This window comes from Rhinopithecus roxellana, chromosome 22 (genome assembly GCF_007565055.1).
Source record: "Rhinopithecus roxellana isolate Shanxi Qingling chromosome 22, ASM756505v1, whole genome shotgun sequence".
NCBI classification, from domain to species: Eukaryota; Metazoa; Chordata; class Mammalia; order Primates; family Cercopithecidae; genus Rhinopithecus; species Rhinopithecus roxellana.
The window spans coordinates 3,136,793-3,156,845 of NC_044570.1; the positions used below are offsets into that span (position 1 = coordinate 3,136,793).

At 41.7% G+C, this 20,053-nt stretch overlaps 1 protein-coding gene and 1 pseudogene across 1 annotated transcript in view; one reads left to right on the plus strand and one right to left on the minus strand.

The window, feature by feature from the left end:
- The window catches only part of LOC104656850 (RNA-binding motif protein, X chromosome-like), a 28,983-nt gene extending 11,301 nt beyond the window's left edge, over positions 1 to 17,682 (plus strand). Inside the window, exons 4-10 of the mRNA XM_030926258.1 lie at positions 2,735 to 2,887; positions 4,882 to 4,993; positions 5,885 to 5,995; positions 6,095 to 6,183; positions 6,590 to 6,786; positions 16,717 to 16,836; positions 17,605 to 17,682. Coding sequence (XP_030782118.1) covers positions 2,735 to 2,887; positions 4,882 to 4,993; positions 5,885 to 5,995; positions 6,095 to 6,183; positions 6,590 to 6,786; positions 16,717 to 16,836; positions 17,605 to 17,682 — 860 coding nt within the window. The remainder of the gene's footprint in view (positions 1 to 2,734; positions 2,888 to 4,881; positions 4,994 to 5,884; positions 5,996 to 6,094; positions 6,184 to 6,589; positions 6,787 to 16,716; positions 16,837 to 17,604) is intronic.
- The window catches only part of LOC104656848, a 180,008-nt pseudogene that overhangs the window by 100,737 nt on the left and 59,218 nt on the right, over positions 1 to 20,053 (minus strand).

Consider the following 20,053-nt stretch of genomic DNA (forward strand, 5'->3'; position numbering starts at 1 on the left):
GTTCCTTTGTGCCATACCTTTGAAACTAAAGACCTGTCTAAGCTGCCTTCTGATGGCCAGCCTACATCTAATGCTGGCCAGTCTATTTTACACAAAGTTCTAAGTTTTCCTGAAGTCATAGTGACTCCATAGTCTCCATTAAATCCTTTTCTGAAATTTTTTAGCATAGTTCCCAATGGGGTGGGCTTACTTTGTGCCTGACCCATGTTCTCCAGGACAAAATACCACACTCTCACCACAAACACTCACCACAAAACAAAGAATGGGTAAAAAGGGCACACACACACTTTTATCGTTTATACCACACCAAAATCGGAATACCACAAAATTCAAAATCTGAGCACCAAGAGATTTAACCCAAGTCAAAACCAAATCCAAAGTATCCAGCAATTCAAGTCAAGACAAAGCTGGAACAAAAGTGCCAATCCAAGCACACCGTGGGTGATCAGGCCACGCTTCCACTCAGATGGAGTGGGGCAAGTTCCAAAGACTAGTCTTACCAAGTTTCAGATGTCCGGACTCCAAGTGCCAGTTCCTTCCCGGTGTTCAGCCACTGTGTTGATCCTCCTCGGAGGCATGCTATGCGCTGCTCTGGTCAGGCGTTCCACCGGGGCAATTGCCTACCCGGGAGTGCTCTTTGGATGGTGTCACTCAGGCTGGCCAGAGTACCCCGCAGGGATGCTCCAGAGGGCGGGCCTAAGCCACCTAAGGGGCTGCCTTGGCCTTCCATCAGTTACTTTGCTTCCTGGTCAGGGAACCAAGAAATGTAGCAGGACGGGCTGCAGGCAAGACCTCTGAGACACCAAGTTGTAGAAGGAAGGGCTTTATTCAGCTGGGAGCATCGGCAAGCGACCGTCTCAAAATCCAAGCTCCCCGAGGGCACAATTTCTGTCCCTTTTAAGGGCTCACAACACTGAAGATTTCCCAGGAAAGGGTTGTGATTGATTTGAGCAAGCAAGGGGTACGTGACAGGGGTTGCATGCCCCCGTGGTCAGAGAGAAACAAAACAGGGCTGGGAGTTTCACTGCGTTCTTTTACGTAATGTCAGGAACATCAGTCATAAGTTGATTTTTAACTATTAGGTTTAGGCTGGGCGAACCTGGCCAGGCTAGTTTTGCTTCATTGTTTTTATTATTAATATTTTAAAGAACAGGTGCTAAGGATAAAACATTGTGAGAGGGTCTTTTTCTTTCCTCATCCCAAAGTGCTGGGATGACAGGTATGAGCCACCACGCCTGGCCGTAACTCAGTATTTTAGGATTCATTTAACTATATTTGTTTTTCTGTGTATACATGTGCAAGCATCTATGCAAATCTATTTTATTTTTCATTTCATATGGAGAATTTGCAGATTGGCCTGCCATATGGCATCTGCCATTTAAGGAATGTAGAACTCTAATTTCTTCAGAGAGTCTGTGACTCAGGAAAAGTCTAAAAATCACTACACTGCTTCACAAATAAGTATGTAACTTTCTTTGCTGGAGGATAAGTCACTGTAAATGTGTTTGTGGGAGATTTACTTGATAGGAATGAGGGATCAAATTTTACTTAAGAAAACCAAAGCAAACCATATGTTAAAATATACCTATTAGGTAAATTGTATTATCTCTTAACATTTCATTTGGAGTTTGAACAACTAGATGTGTGATTCATTAGAGGTATTTGCTCAAGTTGAAATTGCAGTGTATGATCCACTCTAAGAGACAGAGCTTTGTGTCTTTTGATCCAATTGATCTTGCTTTGCCATGTATGAGAATGTCCCTGTTATTACATGTGACACCACCAGGGAATTGGAATCTATCTATCTATCCATCTATCTATCTATCGATTGATTGATCGTAATATTTTTCATTATTTAATGTGCAGTTCTTAAGGGGTACTATAATTGAGCATAGCCCAAGCTGAAAATTACTATTAAATAATGAAAATTTAAGAATTCTAAATTATGTTAACAAGTTTTAGAGACCATGTGTTTTTCTTTTCTTTTTTTTTTTTGAGGCGGAGTCTTGCTCTGTCGCCCAGGCTGGAGTGCAGTGGCGCGATCTCCACTCACTGCAAGCTCCGCCTCCCGGGTTAACGCCATTCTCCTGCCTCAGCCTCCCAAGTAGCTGGGACTACAGGCGCCCGCCACCTCGCCCGGCTAGTTTTTTGTATTTTTAGTAGAGACGGGGTTTCACTGTGTTTGCCAGGATGGTCTCGATCTCCTGACCTTGTGATCCACCTGTCTCGGCCTCCCAAAGTGCAGGCTTGAGCCACCGCGCCCGGCCGAGACCATGTATTTTTCTAAGGTGTCATTTTTTGATTCTGTAATTATTTGAGTTCCTTTGAGTGGAATTTGATTTAATTTTATGATATGTTTTGATGAAGCTTTCTTCATGCCCGAATGATATGAGCAGCCATTTATCACTGATATCCTAATATGTTTTTCTTGATCTAGATTATATTTAGATATTTGACTCATAGATCTCTGCTCTCTCTTCACTCTCCACATATCCCACATCTCTCTCTCTCACACCAGTGTATAATGATTCCTGATTATTTTTGTGGATTTTCTAAATGGACTTTTATTGCTTGAATTAAACTAATTTCATATAGAAATACTAAAGTTTATTAGTTTAGAGAATTGTGCAATTTTACGATTACAATGTGCAGGAAATATTTATACACATCTAAAATTTACCCATTTAAGAAACAGTGATGTTTCTCAACTAAAAAGATTTTGTATGAAACACAGGTGATGGCGGATACACTCTTGATCTCCACATGAGTTCTTCTAGGGGAACGTTTGGAGTTAAAAGAGGTCCATCTTCAAGAATTGGAAGTCCTCCTCCTAAAAAATCTGCTCCTTCAACTGTGGCAAGAAGCAATGGTGGGATGGGAGGTCAAGGTAAATGCTACCTGAGAGCCAGACCGTAGTTTTTATATGAATGAAAATGAACTATTTACCTGAATGCTTAACTTTCAGATTGAGGAACATATTAGAATTGACACATACATGGACCTGTTTATTGATTGATAGCTTTTATTTTAGTTTGAATCTCACTAGGCGAATTTCAGATTTATGGTGAAGAAATACCTGACCTTCTAACTGCAGATCAAAGAGAAATGATTACAAAGAGGCAAACGTTCCATTTAATGCTTTGTTTGCTAGAGAATTCCTTTTAATATTTCTTAAAGTTCCTGGCAGTATTCTTTGATGGAAGGCTTCTTAATCTAATCAATTCTTCCATATCCTACATCCCTTTGTATTTGACCCCGTGTTCCAACCTAAAAATTGCATGTTCAGTTTTTTTGTCAGGTTGGAGTCTTGCTCTCACCAGGCCAGACTGCAATGGTGAGATGATGGCTTACTACAGCCTTAAATTCCTGAGCTCATGCAATACTCCTGTTTCAGCCTCCTGAGTTTCTGTGGCTCATGGCATACACCACCACACATGTCCAATTTTTCTTTCCCTATTTTTGTAGAGACAGGATCTCAGTACATTGTCATAGCTGACACTAAAGCCCTGGGCTCAAGCAGTGCACCTGCCTCAGCCTTCCAGAGTGGCTCGAAGCATGGGCCACTCTGCCTGTCCATACAGTTTCTGTGAGCTTGGTAATGCTTATTTGCAAGGCATTCTTACTGTTTCTTTGAGGATACTACAAGAGCATTTAGCAGAAAAGTAGTCACTGGGCTTTAATACTATTTAACAGTGTAAGTAGGGATTGAAATGGAGACATGAAGGAGTTCAACATTTTTCACAGAAATGCAGACTTGTAAAATTCAGGGGCTGTATATTTATCATTAAGATTGTACAGGGATGTTTACACCTTCACACAAGTTCCTTAGTGCAGGATTTGAAATTATTTGAGGAGAGAATTTAGAACTAAGCAACAAGAGGTGAGCAGTAGGATTGAACAGAAGTAATAATTTTGAGAAGGAGGAGAAGAGAAAAGATTTCAGATGGAACAGAAGAAAGCAAGGCAAAAAATTGACGGTTCTCAGCAAAGAAGTTTAAGCAGAACAAATTAATAAGGCGTGCATTGTATTGTGGAGGAAATGGAAACCTTCCATTTTCAATTTTCCATTTCGTATTAGAGGGTTGGTGAAGTTAGATAGTAATTGATTTCACAATACATAAGCTAGCAGATTTCCACTAAAAGATTAGCCAGTGAACACATCATAGGTGAGAGACTGACCTGTAAGAAATAGCACGTGAAGAGTATATTAAAGGAAAACCTGTTCTGTTTTGAATGAGGCACAATGATGTAGTGACTTTTTTACTGGTATTTCTTATTGCATGTAAAATAAATCTTAGCCATCATTAGAAAAGCTGGAGTAGCATATTTTAATTTGTCCTCATTTAAGATAGAGTCAGCCACTTAGAGATAAAGGAGAACTTCTATGTATAAATTTCACTTTCAGTAGTTCATGAGTTGCAGTACTTGTGTGTGTGTGAGACAGACTGAACAAGATGGGTAAAATTAGTTTCTGTAGCTGAGATAAAACGACATATGTAAACTTTAAAATCAGTCTAAGTTTTGATGGCTTTACAGGTTTTCCCTGTGTCATTAATAGTCATCATATGAATAGTCATCAAATAGTAATTCATATGAAAAGGAAAATAATAACTAGCTAGTTATTAACAGTTAAAAAATGAACTAACTGTTAACCTGAGAATTAATGTTTGGCTTAAGCTGTGTTTAAGAAGAACTGGGCTTGCAGGAGCCGAGAGATTATTTGAAGCTGTAAGCTATAATGAAGGTGTCATGAATGTCTGGTAACTCAGGGAAAGAGAGAGAGTCAGGGGAGAAATAATTTTTAAAGTTGTTTTAGAGAAGAAACGATAGGTTTTGAAATTCTCTGTACTTTACATAATACGTAATCATGTTAAATTAAAGGTCGCATGTCACGTGGAAGAGAGAGCTACGCAGGTCCTTTACGCAGAGAGCCATTCTCCTGGAGAAACGACAGTACGTCACCAAGAGATGATGCTTATGCAACTAAGGATAGGTAAAGGAAAATTGAAAAAATAGTTGATTTTTGTTGTGGTGATGAAATTCACATAACAAAATTAAACATTTGGGGGTTAACAAGTAAGTGGCATTTAATACATTCTGCGTTGTGTAACAACGCAGAGGTTAACAATAGCTAACCTCTATTTAGTAGAAAAGCATTTTCATCACTCCAAACTACAACTCCACTACCGGTTAAGCACTCCCTTTCATTTTCTTCCTTTCTGCAGCCGCCAGGAAACACCAATCTGTGTTCTGTTTGTGAACTTACCTGTTCTGGGCATTTCCTTGTAATGGGCTCAAACACTACATGGCTTTTTCTGTCTGTCTCTTTTCTTTCTGCTGGATGTCCTGAAGGTTTATTTACATCATAGTACTTCACTCCTTACACAAGCCTTTAACCCATTATTTTGTTTGGGTTGTTTCCACTGCAGTATCTCTAGGCACAAATATTAGTTTGAGTACACTTACTCAATTCTGGGTATATATGTGTGGAGTTGCTTGATTATATGATAATTATGTTTGTTTTCTTGAGAACCCACCACATGTCTCCATAGTAGCTGCATAATTTTCCATTCCAACAAGCACTGTTTCATGGTTCCAGTTTACCTACGTCTTCTCAAAGACTTGATATTTCTAGCTTGTTACAGTTTATAGGCATTCCAGTATGTGGGAAGCATGGTATCACATTTTGGCTTAGAAATGCATTTTTTGAATCCCTAATTAGGAGTATCAGATCCCCATACTTTTGGGTATTTGCATATATTGTACTTGGAGAAATGTCTGTTTAGATGTCTGGCCCTTTATTTTTTTAAAGTTGTAAATGGGTTATGTTTTGGATACTAGAAGTTGATCATTTAAAATTTGTTTCTTTGACTTATGCAAGCAGAAATCATCCAAGTTTTCGAGACACCAGGTGTTATTCTCCACCACGTAAAGACTATGCATGGTGTGATTATGGTCGTTCTCGCCGTGATGAACATTCCTCTAGAGGATACGGGTATTATAACATTTTCTGGTTTTGTTTAATATATATCTTAAATTGTTCATTCTGACACTGGTAACAAAGTATTTGTGTGTGTGTGTGTGTGTTTTATAGTGAACATGATGGCCGTGATAGAGATGATTCAGGACATCCAAGTAGATGTTCTTACAGAGATGCATATCAGAGTTATTATAAGAGTCCAGGTATGTTTTATAAATTATAGGATTATATTTAGTAGACCAGATCATTGTTGTAACAAAATTTTAGGGAAAATTACAAAGGAAAAACATAACATGTTTAAATATTGGGAAATGTTAACACTATAAAGCCTATGGATCTATATGAAGGTTAGAACTTCAATTCATTTACAGAAAATGTGGCTCAACCTTTATTTTAGAATAAACTTTCTTAAGCTTCAAAATACTACTCTGACACTTCTTTCAAATGAAACATTTTGACTATTGCAGTCACAATTAATATCCTGTCAACAGAGGCAGAGCAACGCAGATATTTCCAAATGGAACTGTAACTGGTTTGTGGTTTAGTGATACCAGTAAAAATGTTTAAATGTAGTTTAACATAAGTGCTATTATTTTATCAACCCTGCAGGGACCTCTCGTGGTGCAGCACCTGCACCAGCTCCTCGGATGACTTTTGGTGGAAGCAGTCGCCATGATTATAACAATACACGAGATAGATATGACAGAAGTCGGGAGAGTTACTCAAGGAGCCGTGGTGATTTCTATTCCAGTGGTCGTGAGCACAGTGGCAGAAAAGAACGAACATATCCACCTTCTGTGGATAGGGTGCGCCGTGATCCTCATGAAGAATGTGGGAGCTCAAGTTACAGGGCTTCTAGAAAAGGTGTTGGGGGAAGACGATCTGAAAAAGGAGACTGAAGCAGATATTTAAAATAATAGTTCTTGCATACCAAACCTTCCTTGGTTATCGAAAATTAAAATGTTGTTTCTGTGTTATTACCTGAGTACCACTACTAGAAATAGGTTAGTTTTGTGGGGAGAGTTTACTGACTTCCTCCATGAATTTTTTGAGCTGAAAAGGAATGTTTTTCAAAGTAATTTCATTGTTTTTAATACTGTTTGAAAGCTATCTATTTAGGTGTAATGTGTGTAGTAAAATTTTCAGAATAAACCTATACATGGAATGCAAAATGCCTGATTTTATTGGTACACATGCTCAAAAGCTAATTCAATAGTAGAGTAAATTGTGGTGTTTGTAAAAAACTGCCTTTGTTGGTTTGCACATAAATACATACAGAAGTAGGCGCATGTGAAGTCTACCTTGGAGGCTGCATAAGTTTCCTAATTAGGCTGTGTTTCTTTTTAAAAACTTAGCAGCTTCAGCTGGGCAAGGTGGTTCACACCTGTAATCTCTTGTCTTTTGGGGACCTAGGTGGACGAATTACAAATTCAAGTTTCAGAAGCCTTCAGAAACTATCCGTCTCACGCTGAAATGTTTATCCTTTGGAGGAATAGTAAAGGTCAAAAAATAATACTTAGATATTGTTGAAACTAGAGTTTAAAACATCCATTCTTCTTGAAGCATTCTGTGATTGAAGCGGGACAGTGGTAATGAAAACATACTTTCCACCGAAATCAGAACTGAACTGGCTAAGTTTCTAGGTGCATAGCTTAATGAAACTAAATGGTCCTAGTTTACAGTGAAAAATGAGTGTTTAGTTTTGGGAGGTACTCACATTGATATTGTCTTCAAATATTTGGCAATGGATGTTGTAAGCCATGTTTTAGCAATATATTCTTACAAATAGGAATAATCTAGGAGGGTTGCGAATTTATCTTTTTTTTTTTTTTTTGTGACAGAGTATAGCTTTATCATAACCTAAGCCGTGGTGCAGTGACTGGACCTTGGCTCACTGCAGCCTCCTTCTGGGTTCAAGCTATTCTCCTTTCTCAGCATCCCGAGTAACTGGCATTAAAGGTGTGTGCCACCACAGCTAGCTGAAATTTTATATTTTTAGTACAGACAGCATTTGATTATGTTGGCTAAAAATCCTGGTCCACCCTCTTCTGCCTCTCAAAGTGCTAGGATTACAAGCAGGAGCCACCATGCCAAGCCTATCAGATACCATTGAAGATATGAATAGGAATACTTTGAACTATATGCTTTTTGGAGAGTTAAGTGTATAAAACAGTGGCATAAAATTTCAGATAGGGGATGGCTTAAAGATTTAATTAACTATCTGATGACAAAAATGTAAAGAATAGGAATCAAATAAGTAAACCATTTAACTTTCCTGAACACGCAACTTACAGGATGGAATAGATGAAGTTCCATAAGTTTTATAGCCCATAATTCTTCAGTTAGCAAAATAATCTGCAAGGAGGAAGCATTTTCATGAGAAAATGTTGACAGGACCATCAACGTTTAAAGGAAAAGGCTGCAAATAATTTTAAAGGAGAAGTTACCAACTTTGATTTTCTAGTGAGTTATTTATTTTACGAAGTTATGTTTTCCTTCACCTATAACGTAGGACTGTGAGGATTAAATGAAAAGATAAAACGCTCTACTATCTTCACAGTGTCATTGTAAGAAATAGTGTCTTTCAAGATGTGATGGTTCAGGTCTTTAATTCCAGCATTTTTGGAGTCCAAGGCGGGCATATCTCTTTAGCTCAGGAGTTTGAGATAAGCCTTGGCAACATGGAGAAATCTTGTCCCTATAAAATAGACAAAAAGTTGCTGGATGTGGTAGGGCATCTGTGCAGTCCCCCTCATTTGGAACTGAGGAGGGAGGATCGCTTGTGACCATGAGGACAAAGCTGCAGTGAGCATGTTTGCTCCACTGCATTTTCACCTGGGTGACAAAGTGAGACCCTGTCAAAAACAAAACAAACAAACAAACAAACAAAAAAAGTGTCTGTGATACTCTGGGAATTCTTAACCTAAATTATCACCATGAGCCATTCTGTCATAATGATTTAAAGGAATGGGGAACAGAAGCGTAACCTGTAAGATACCATTTACCGACCTTGGAATAGGGGCTGTGTTTCAGCAGGTTACAGTAAATGGTGAAAAGCCTTTATTTAACAAGAGCTAAAGCCTTATTCCTTAATTTTCTTAGGAAAATTATGCTTTTAAATGAATAATAGGGTACACTTTATGATCTATGGTCACTAGGATTGCTATGAGAAAATACCTGGACTTGGTGGTTTATAACCAACATTTCTTGTAATCTTAGAGCCTGAGAAGCCTAAGATGATGGCATCAGCAAATATAGTGTTCTGTTAAGGGCCCACTTCATGGATTTTAAACAGCCGTCTTGCTAAGTCTACACATGGTAGAAGGGGCTTGGAACTCTTGAGTTGCTTATAGGAGAGTATTAATAACATTTATGAGGGTGCTGTCTTCCTGACTTGATCAGTTCCAATCAAAGGTCCTGTTCCCCATCCAGAGGGCAGCCAACTGACATTTCTCTGTGTTGAGATTAATGTATATATTTTAGATGATGGAGTGAGGATGGCAGTGATGATTGAATGAATTCCCTGGTTTGCCGTTTTTAGGGTCTCCGCTGTTGCCATCAGGTATTAATAGCATGAAGATGATTTTCTTAAACGTTGCTACTGAGTCATCCAGCTTCAGATTACAAGGTTTGCGGACAATTGGGCAGTCTTAGATTTCAGTGTTGCTAAATCATGAAAGGGGGACACAATGTTGAAGTTTGAGTTTGGAGAGTTGTAGCAATATATTGAATAAAATAAGAATTGAAATGTAGACTAATAAAACTTGTAAGGTATCGCATGTGATGTTCTGTAGTTTTCCAATGAAGCATAATTCTCTTGGCTCTTACTCACAGTTACTTCTCTTGACTCTTATTCACAAAGTAAGTCTGGTCTTACTAGTTTTGTCATTATTTATCTAAATACAGTAAGAGTAGTCATTGACCACAAAGGCCATTATTTATTTATTTATTCATGTATTTATTATTCCTTTTTAAATTAGAACTGAGTGTCTGACTCATTGCAGCTTCAACCTCCCAGGCTCAAGTGGCCCTCCTACCTCAACCTCTGGGGTAACTGAGACCACAGGCACACACCACCATGCCTGGCTAATTTTGTATGTTTGTTTGTTTTTGGTGACTGTGTTGCACCATGTTGCCTAGGCTAGATGTGAACTCCTCTGCTCAAGTGTTCCTTCCACCTTGGCTTGCGGGAGTGCTGGTATTACAGGTGAGAGCCACCATTCCTGGCCACAGAGGCCTCTCCAGTTTGCTTTGTGAGAACTTTCTTTTTTTTTTTTTTTTTTTTTTCTTTCTCTGTGTTGAGCTTAATGTATACTTTAGATGGTAGAGTGAGGATGGCAGTGATGATTGAATTCCCTGGAGTGCAGTGGCTCAATCTCAGCTCACCACAAGCTCTGCCCCCCAGGTTCATGGCATTCTCCTGCCTCAGCCTCCTGAGTGGCTGGGGACTACAGGCACCTGGCTAATTTTTTTTTTTTTTTTTTTGTATTTTTAGTAGAGAAGGGGTTTCACCGTCATAGCCAGGATGTTCTCGATCTCCTGACCTCATGATCCACCCGCCTTGGCCTGGGAACTTTCGATAGTTAGTCTCAGATTATATTTTGTGAAGCCTTGAGACTAGATGCTAAGCCAGGAACTTCTCACCAGGCTTTTCTGTGAGAACTTGTACATTGGGTTGAATTCCTCTCCTCTCGGAGTCCCCAAACATCATGAGTTTCCAGAACTGCCCAGGAGTGACCTGTCTTTCTCATCTCTTAGGCTAGGAACTTTGTAACCAATTACGAGGCTGCTTTTCCCAAGAGGGCTTTATAAGTATTGTCCCAACAGTCACCTTTAGTTTTTAATGCTGCTTGGTTATATTTGATTCCATAGAAATCATTCTTAAATGTGTTTGATATTTCAGACAAGGCTTGGCAATAAAACCAGTTTCCAGTAACATTCAGTTAGAAAAAGAACACTTTTTTACTGAACAGCAGAAATGCCTCTATTGTTATAAAAAAAATGCTTATAAAATATTAAATGTCCAGTGAATGTAATGCAGCTCAATTAGTGAATTAGTAAATCCGAGAAGAATCCAAATGTATTCTCCTTTTTAAGGTTTTTTGCTTGTTTGTTTGTTTTTTTCTTTTCACTGATACCGTCACCCTGTTTCACGCAAGCTGGAGTACAGTGGTAAGATCTCAGCTTAGTGCAACCCCTGCCTCCTGGGATAAAGCAATTTTCCTGCCTCAACCTACTGTGTAGCTGGGATTACAAGTATGCACCACCGTTCCTGGCTGACTTTTGTATTTCTAGGAGAGATGGAGTTTTGCTGTATTGGCCAGGCTGGTCTGGTCTCAAACTCCTGAATTCAGATGATCCACTTGCCTTGGCTTCCCAAAGTGCAGCGATTAGAGGCATGAGCCACCGTGCCTGACCCACAAATGTATTCTTGCACTTGATAATAACAACAGCTCATAATACGTGTCTTTGTTCAATGAACCATTTTAAACTAATCTCATTTACTAAATATTTGCATGAGTCGTGAACTTGGTCATCTATTTCTGGGATTTTTAAGAGTGTGTAATTCACAATAATGCTCACTTATCTCTAAGCCAATTAATATGGTACCGTTTTAAGTGATACTCAAAATTAACTGGGTAATCACATCCAGAGGTAGTAATATATCACACACACACGGTGTATATGCAAAAAAATACAGATAGTGGAAAACAGATTTTACAGCTCTCCTAAAATTCAGTCATGAAGTAAGCAGTAGGGTAATATACATCATACTGGTTTATATCCATTTTATATTTAATCTGAATTGTGCTTCCAGAAGAATGAGACAAGGTTACCTATTCAATAGGAGGTCTAATACGTTTTCTCTGTATTGGTAAAGAAGAATTTTCTGAGATTATTTTGCCATAGTATTTAATCTAGTGAGTCAGAGGACTGCATTTTACTTATAACTGATACATCCAGTGACAGTCTGGATGTCTCCAAAAGCTGGGTAATTAAAATGCTCAATCTCTTCTAATTAGCCATTTTTCTTTCTGCTTCAGTCAGATAATTTTTTGGAGGGTGGGGCAGATCCTTGAGTCCCTCAAGAGCCTCTGATTTAGAAAGCCTAAATTTCTCATGACTATAGTGGTTGAGAGGCTGAAATAGAAAAGGGCTTGTTTAGTGGATAAAAGGATGGACAATGAGAGGTTTGAAGTAGGATATGTCAAAGAATTCAAGGGAGCTAAATAGTAGACAGAAGATAGCAAGAGGACAAGCAAGGAACACGAGTAATAGGAAGGAAGAAGCCAAAATGCACCAGTGTGGAGAGATGTTAAGTTTCTCAAAGATCATTGAAGTTCCGAAGTATTCTTAAAAAAGCATCCCAACAATAAGGATGTCTTTTTAGCAAAGCCTAAATTCACCATGGTTCAAGAAGATGGGTTTCAGTTGACTAAGAGAGTCTCATGGCAGAAGCAAGTATCCAAATAAAGAACAAAGAGGTGTCAAACAGCTTTAATTGAGATAGAGATAGAATTAGACAGATGTAGAGATAGAGATAGAAATAGAGATACATAGAGATACAGATAGAGACACAGAGAGATAGAGATAGACATAGATAAAGACATAGACCTTGACATAAACATAGACATAGACAGACATAGTCATAGACCTTGACGTAGGCATAGATGTAGACGTAGACATAGTGATATGTAGAGAGAATCTTCCACAAAGATCAGGCAAATGGAAAAATTGGTCTCAAACATAGGGAGTCACTAAATAATGTCCACTCAGGAAATATGCTAGAAAGATGGGGACCAAACCCATGGTGTTGCCCCGCTACTTGGATTGCTGGATCATATGATGGGTGGTTCTGCTTGTACATTTCTTAGGAGTCTCCATACTTAAATGGACGTAAAGCCCTGTGTAAGGCCTGCACTAATTTATATTCTCACCAAAAGGGTGCATGTATACCCTTTACTCTGCATCCTCACCAGAAATGCATTTCTTTTGTCTTTTGGATAACAGCCATTCTGACTGAAGTGAGATGACATTTCATCGTGGATTTGATTTGCATTTGCTTTATGGTTTAGGGATGATGAGCACTTTGTAGTATGCCTGCTGGGCAACTGTATGTCTTACTTAAATAAATGAGTATTCACATCATTAGTCCATTCATTTTCATGCGCTTTAGTCATTTGAGTCCCTTATGTACTGTAAGTATTCACTTATTGTAAGATGTATGATGATCCAATAATTTCTCCCGTCCTGTAGGATGTTTCGTCTCTCTGTTTACTTTCCTGTGTTCTTCTGCAGCACCTTAGTTTGACATAACCCCATTCTCTATTTTTGATGTTCTTTACTGTGCTTTTGCAGTCACTTTGAGATCATCATTACTGTTGTCATAGAGCTTCTTCCTTCTGATTTCTTCTGGTATCCTTATCTTTGCATGTCTGACATTGGTGACTGGTGGGAAGTTATCCATTTTTATTTTTTTGTACATTTATTCATTTATTTTTGAGACAGAGTTTTGCTCTTATCATTCTAGTGTACCTTCAGTGGCAAGATCTTGTCACACTGCAACCTCTGCCTCCCAGGCTGAAGAAATTCTCCTGCCTCAGCCTCACAAGGAGTTGGGATTACAGTCACCTGCCATCATGCCTGGCTACTTTTTGGTATTTTTAGTAGAGACAGATTTTTGCCATGATGGTCAGCCTGGTCTCGAACTCCTGACCTCAGATGATCCGCCCACCTCGGCATACCCAAGGGCTGCAATCTCACATATGAGCCACCGCACATGGCCAAAATAATCTAATTTTAAAATCCTTTTCATAGATATTCAGATTCTTCTTCACCTAGTTTATAGAAGAAACTCAATTTTTGCATCATACATTCTTGCTTCCTTGGGAAAAGGTCAGGAGAAGCAAAAGCAGTGACTTACTTTTGTGCCCCTGTTGTTTTTCTCTAGCTCATCGGTCTTCATTTCCTCCAGTGCTGTGCTATTTTCTTTTTTTTTTATTAATTAATTTATGTTTTTATTATACTTTAAGTTCTAGGGTACATGTGCATAACATGCAGGTTTGTTACATATGTATACTTGTGCTGTTGGTGTGCTGCACCCATCAACTTGTCAGCACCCATCGATTCATCATTTATATCATGTATAACTCCCAGTGCAATCCCTCCCCCCTCCCCCCATGATAGGCCCCGGTGTGTGATGTTCCCCTTCCCGAGTCCAAGTGATCTCATTGTTCAGTTCCCACGTATGAGTGAGAACATGCAGTGTTTGGTTTTCTGTTCTTGTGATAGTTTGCTAAGAATGATGCCATTTTCATAAGTAACACTTTGCAGAATATTGTGAAGTCAGGTAGTGTGATGCCTCCAGCTTTGTGCTTTTTACTGGCTTGCTCTGGCTCTTTAGGATCTTCAATTTCATAGGAAATTTAGGATTTTCAGTTTGTTTTTGTGTGAAGAATGGTTGTTGATATTTTTACAGGGTTTGTGTAGAATCTGTAGGTCACTTAGGTAGTATTGATGCAAACGTCATTTAATCCTTGTGACTGGGTGCACATGCTCAGGGACAAGTGACACTGGGTGTTTGCATCAGTACTTAGGTGGACTGTAATGCCCAGCCATATTTCCGTCCCTGGACACATACCCATTGTCCCCTGCCATTTGGACCTCTCTTCAATTTCCTCCCTTCTGTGAGCTTATTATGGTCACCCAGATTCCCTGTGCAGTGGCCTGACTTGTCTGCGTTGCTGTGGTAGGGTAAGTATGGATTGCAGAGGGGAGAAAACATGTTAAGAAAGCCTGGGGACATGGTAAAAGTATGTGACTGGCCTGGGAAAGCCATTCTGTAGGCACATAGATATAGACGAACCTGGGTTGGATATCGGCATAGGCAGAGAGAGGGCCCCAGTTGAGCCCAAACTGAGCCTCAGGTTGTAGCAGACCTCAGGGTGGGAAAGGAAGCCTTTACGGGATGATGAAGCAGCTATCCATTGAGATTTGCTTATGGTTTCGCAATCCTGAAATGTTGATGTTACAGTTCCCTGATGGGCATTTCTGCTTCAGCCCATGGATGGCCTGGGTTTGCTCACTGGAGTCTCTTCCCTGAGCTTTGTGTTCTCCAGGGGTGTCCCAGCTCCAACACCCACAGGCCTCTCAGCCCCCAGCTCTGGCCTCCTCTCTGTTCCCTGTCTGAGGCCCTAACTCCCTCAGGTAGTACTACCGGGGATTGAACTACAGGCCCTGGCTGATTATCTGAGGGACTAGGGAAGGGGTTCCAGTCTATGTCAGTTCTTGCCTCAAAGCCAGTTCCCCAGAGGCCAAGGAATAACCCCCAAGCTCCTCTCACATGAGGCCCCACAGCGGCCCCACCTTAGCAATGCTGCCAGACTGTGGGCAGTCACGGTCAGCCAACCAGCTGAAGAACTCAGTTAGGCGGTGTCCTGCCTGTTGCTGCGGGCTTGACCTTCATGATCCCAGAACCCCTAGCCTGCAGTGGAATGAGAAACCCTGTATCCTAGAGGGAGAGGAGTCCTGAAGGGTGATGGCATGCATACCCTTCCACATATCACCTTCCCTACAGTGCTGGGAAGCACTCCTTTAGGAGGACGCCAACACAGTGTTCCTTAATGACCACTTCAGTGCAGATGTAAGTGTAGTGACAAGAGGAAAAACTTCATTCTGCCGCCAATACCCAGGATGGATGAGTTCTTCCACCTGCCTAGCTAAGAAGAAAGAGGAGAGACTCAAAGCGACCATTTCATCTAGATGGGCAGAGGTGGCCCGCTAGCTGGGGTGAAGCAAGCTTTTCTTCTTCTCAGCTCTCCCGCTGAGACCCCCTGAGGTACCAGGGGGACATCAGCCTGACTCAGAAACCCGACCCCTTCCGCAGACCCAATCTCCACAGCCTGACATGCAATTCCATCATGTAGCTAAACAGGACTTCATGCTGTGTGATCCGGGCTGACTTCTGGGTGTGCACGTTGGGTTTCTGGCATGAGCCTGCTGGAAACAGGCATGGGGACCTGGGGTGGTTTCATGGCTGGCATGGCCATGCAGACTCCCCTTCCTCCAGGGACTTTCCAAGAGAAAAGTGCCCTCCAACAGTCTGCTGTGTGTGAAGGGTCCTTGGTGCTGTTATTCTCCATTGTTAGTGATGATCTGGGCTACCCCTTCCCTACCATGTGCTCTCATGGCACCCACAAACAAGCTGCCCTCCTATCTACAAGAGCCTGGACTTGGTTTCTCCTCTGTCCTCCATCCCCTGTCTTCTGTCTGACCCCCTGCGGCCCTGGCCTGGCCCCACCCCATCTTGCCTTGGGAATAATAACACCCAGTCCCAGCTGAGAGCCATCCCGAATGGGCAGCTGCAAGGTTTAGGATCTGGTCTAGAAACTGGGGATGCCCTGGGGCCTGGAGTGTTCAGATAGCCAAGCTGCAAGAGTTGGATATCCAGAGAGTCCGTTGCTGGCTGGGGCCAAGGCCAGGCTGTGCCCTCTGGTGCTTCTGCCACTTCTTATCAACCTCGTCCCTGGCCACGACCTTGAACATCGCCATTATGTTGTCCACAACCAGCACTGCATCATTCCCCAAGGCTGCCTCTTTGCTCTGCACCCCAGATGCCCTCCCCTGCCTCAAGGCTGAACAGGGGCACCCTCCTCCAGAGCTCCCACATACCATGGACTACTCCTCCCACCCCACACCACCGCAACCCCTGGCCTCTGGGGGCTGCTCCCCTGGAGGTCCATGGGCATCCCCTGCTGACAATCCTTTGCCACACCTACGTTGACCCAGGGTTCCTGGGAAGCCTCGCCAGGCCCACAGCCCACCGCACTGACTGTGGGACCCTGTGCCACAGCACGGTATGCTGCCTACAGAAGTCTAGGAGCCATAGGCCAAAGTCCTGGTCTTGCAGAGCCCTGCCAGCAAGCATCGCGGGTGCCTCTGTGCTTACAGGAGCCTTGGGGTTGGCAAGGCAGTGCACAACAGCATCCACACATGCCATCTATGGGCATCCTTAGCTGCTGGCCTCTGGTGTTCACAGGGCACTGGATGAGAGGTCCTTCAGATTACTCCTGGGAGTTCAGTATGGTATCATGCTCAGGGAGGAACTATGGTACTGGAAGACTCTATTTGCCTAGACCTGCGAGAGTCCCTGCAGGAGTCTTGGCCTCAAGAGCAGGGGAACTCCACTGTACAAGGCAACTTTCCTCCCACACTCCTGCCCAGGCCCAGTGCCCCAAGATGCCCAAGCAACCAGCGCTGCTCCCTCTCTCTCTCCACTAGATCAGCAATATGCAGTACCATCTTTCTGGCCTGCCAAAGGAAGAGAGATGTTTCATGTGTTCACTGTGGATCAACGGCTTGAAACTGTCAGGATGCTGGTTAAGGCGTGGGACATCCAAGCACCCAGTTCCAAAGTGCACACTGCCAGCGCCGCCTGGCACAAGCTCTGATGGCTTCTCACAGGAGGTTTTCCCTAGGAGAGGGAATTGCAGGCCACCAGGGTGCGGGAAGCCTCAGAAGATGCCCACTGCCCTCACACTGATCAGCCTCAGAGAGAGGCTGGGTTTTTCCAGCACTTTTGGCGTCCTTTAGGTGTAGTACGGATGTGACATCTCACCCCACAGTTGGCCACCTATGGTTCCGAAGCCAGATGCATGCGCCGTGAAGGCCCCGTGACCCAGAGGCTGTTTGTCCTACTCTAAAGCAACTTTGTTTTCGATTTCTCTGGTCAGGTTGGTCTCTCAGCAAAAATACAAAGACAGTGAGGTTTTTGGATGTTGTCTATAAAACAGGCTGGGTTTTTAATGTGTCTGTGTTGAATTATGGGAAGAGACAGTAGGGAAAGAAATTGCTAGTGTTATTTAGAAACTCATTTTTGTAAACTCATTGTCTGTTTCTTGAGGATTCTTGCTTCTGCTGTCAGCCATGTCTGACAGGTGGGCAACTTGTGGGACAGCGAGCTAGGGCGCTGTTGTTTTCATGTGTACTTTTTATTAAAGTGGTTTTCCTTTGTGCATGTGGCCGTAATTTAAATAGACAGGCAATCTACTTAACCACCATGATTAAAAACTTGTCCTTTTAGTTAGCACATGTCAAATTTCTGGTTTGCTTGACAGAAATTATGGATATTTTACAAAAAATGCATTACTTTAGTGTTCGTAAAAGTCTGGGACCATGAATAATCACAGTTTAAATTTCCCTCTGTAAGGCCTTAAATTGTGTCCCTCCTTACATGATGGGATTTGAAAGTTCTTTCCTGTATCTCTGGCATAGTAAATAATTTAATACGAATAAGTAAGTGCAATCAAGATAAATGGCAATAGCCTAACACAGAAGCAAAATAAATGTGCTTAAGTTATTTTATTTACCTGGGACACTGACTTACTCTTGTAATCCTGGCATTTTGGGAGGTGAAGGTGGGAGGATGGCTTGTGGTCAGGAGATGGAGACCAACCTGGGTAACATAATGAACTCGTTTAATCTGTTACCATTTTGGCACCAAGGACTCGTTTAGTGGAAGATGATTTTTCCCCAGACTAGGAGTGTGTAAGGGGAGAAGGCTGCGAGTTGGACACGTTGGGGAGCCTCGTGGGCATCAGGGTTCGAGTGGCTCCGGGGGTGTGGCAGGGCTGCGGGTCAGAGCAGTGTGACGGGGGCAGGGATTGGGCAGCGGATCTGTGAGGAGGACAGAGCGTGGCAGCGGGAGGATAAGTAGGACGGTTTGCTCATGAAACTGTTCCACCTCAGGTCGTCCTCAGACCTTACATTTTCGCAAGGAGATCACCACCTAGATCTTTTGGGTTTGCAGTTCACAGTAGGGTGCCTCCGCTGATCCCACAGGTGGCACAGCTCAGGCAGTGCTAGTGGTTCACCATGGAGGTTGCTAACAGGCTAGAGACAGGTACCCACTGGAGGCCAGTGTTTGAGAATCTCTGATCTCTCGTATATTTGAAATCACTAAAAATTAGTAAAATATTTAAAATATTCTCCCCAAGAAAGCATATACTTGAATTAGGTTAATTTAGTCGTATATCAAAATATCAGGCTGGATGTGGTGTTTAACCCTGGAAATCCCATCGATTTTATAGCCCCATGCCAGCAGTTCACTTGAACCCAGGAGTTTGAGACCAGCTTCGGCAACATGAGGAAACCTGTGTTTATTCACACACACACACACACACACACACTCAGCTAAGGTTGCGAGCGCCTGTACTCCCAGTTACTTGGCAAGCTGGGACTTGGCACCATCACTTGAGGCTGTGTGGAGGACGCTTCAGTGAACAGTGCACTTTGGCTAAAGGAAATTGAAGGTTCTGGTGGTGAGGGGCAGGGGGAAGACAAGAAAACAAACAAACTCACACTGTACCTCCTAAATGCATAATTTTCAAATTAAAGTATTTAAATAGGCTTCCTGTCTATTGCAACTTTACAAAATCACAAGGCTTTTTTTAAATCTGATTTTCACAAGCAAGTTTTTGTGAGGTACATAGTAAAATTCAGTGCTTGTCCATGAAGTCAGTGCTTCTTTTGCTCTGTATGTTACAAATTTTTCATAGTTCAAGTAAGAAATGCTAAAAAGATGTCAGCCTCTGTAAGAGTAGTTCACTTGAGTTTTCAACACTGTATGTAATACAATTTTATCTTTTGGGCCTCCTTATCATTATCTAAATATAGATAATATTTAAGCATTTACAGCAAAATGATGGAAGTGAATCACCCTGGCAAGCTGTTCATTTGTGGTCTACGTAGAGAAGCCAACGAAAGGATACTTAAGGCAGTAGTTGGGAAACATGGTCCCTTGTCGGAAGGTAACTCTTAACACCAACATCTGTTTTTGTGTATTCTGTATATATATATTTTTACAAGTACAAGTAAACATATACTCAATATATTTGCTTGAATACATGCGTCCAAAGTGATTTTTTGTTTGTTTGTTTTTAAGCTCCTGTTTTGAAGTTTCAATCTGATATTTGAAAAAATCTCATGGCCTGCAGGTGAAGGGTCTGTGGTAAGGGTCACCTACTACTGTGAAAGGAAAAAAAGCAAAAGTAAATTATTTGTGCAGGTAGCGAA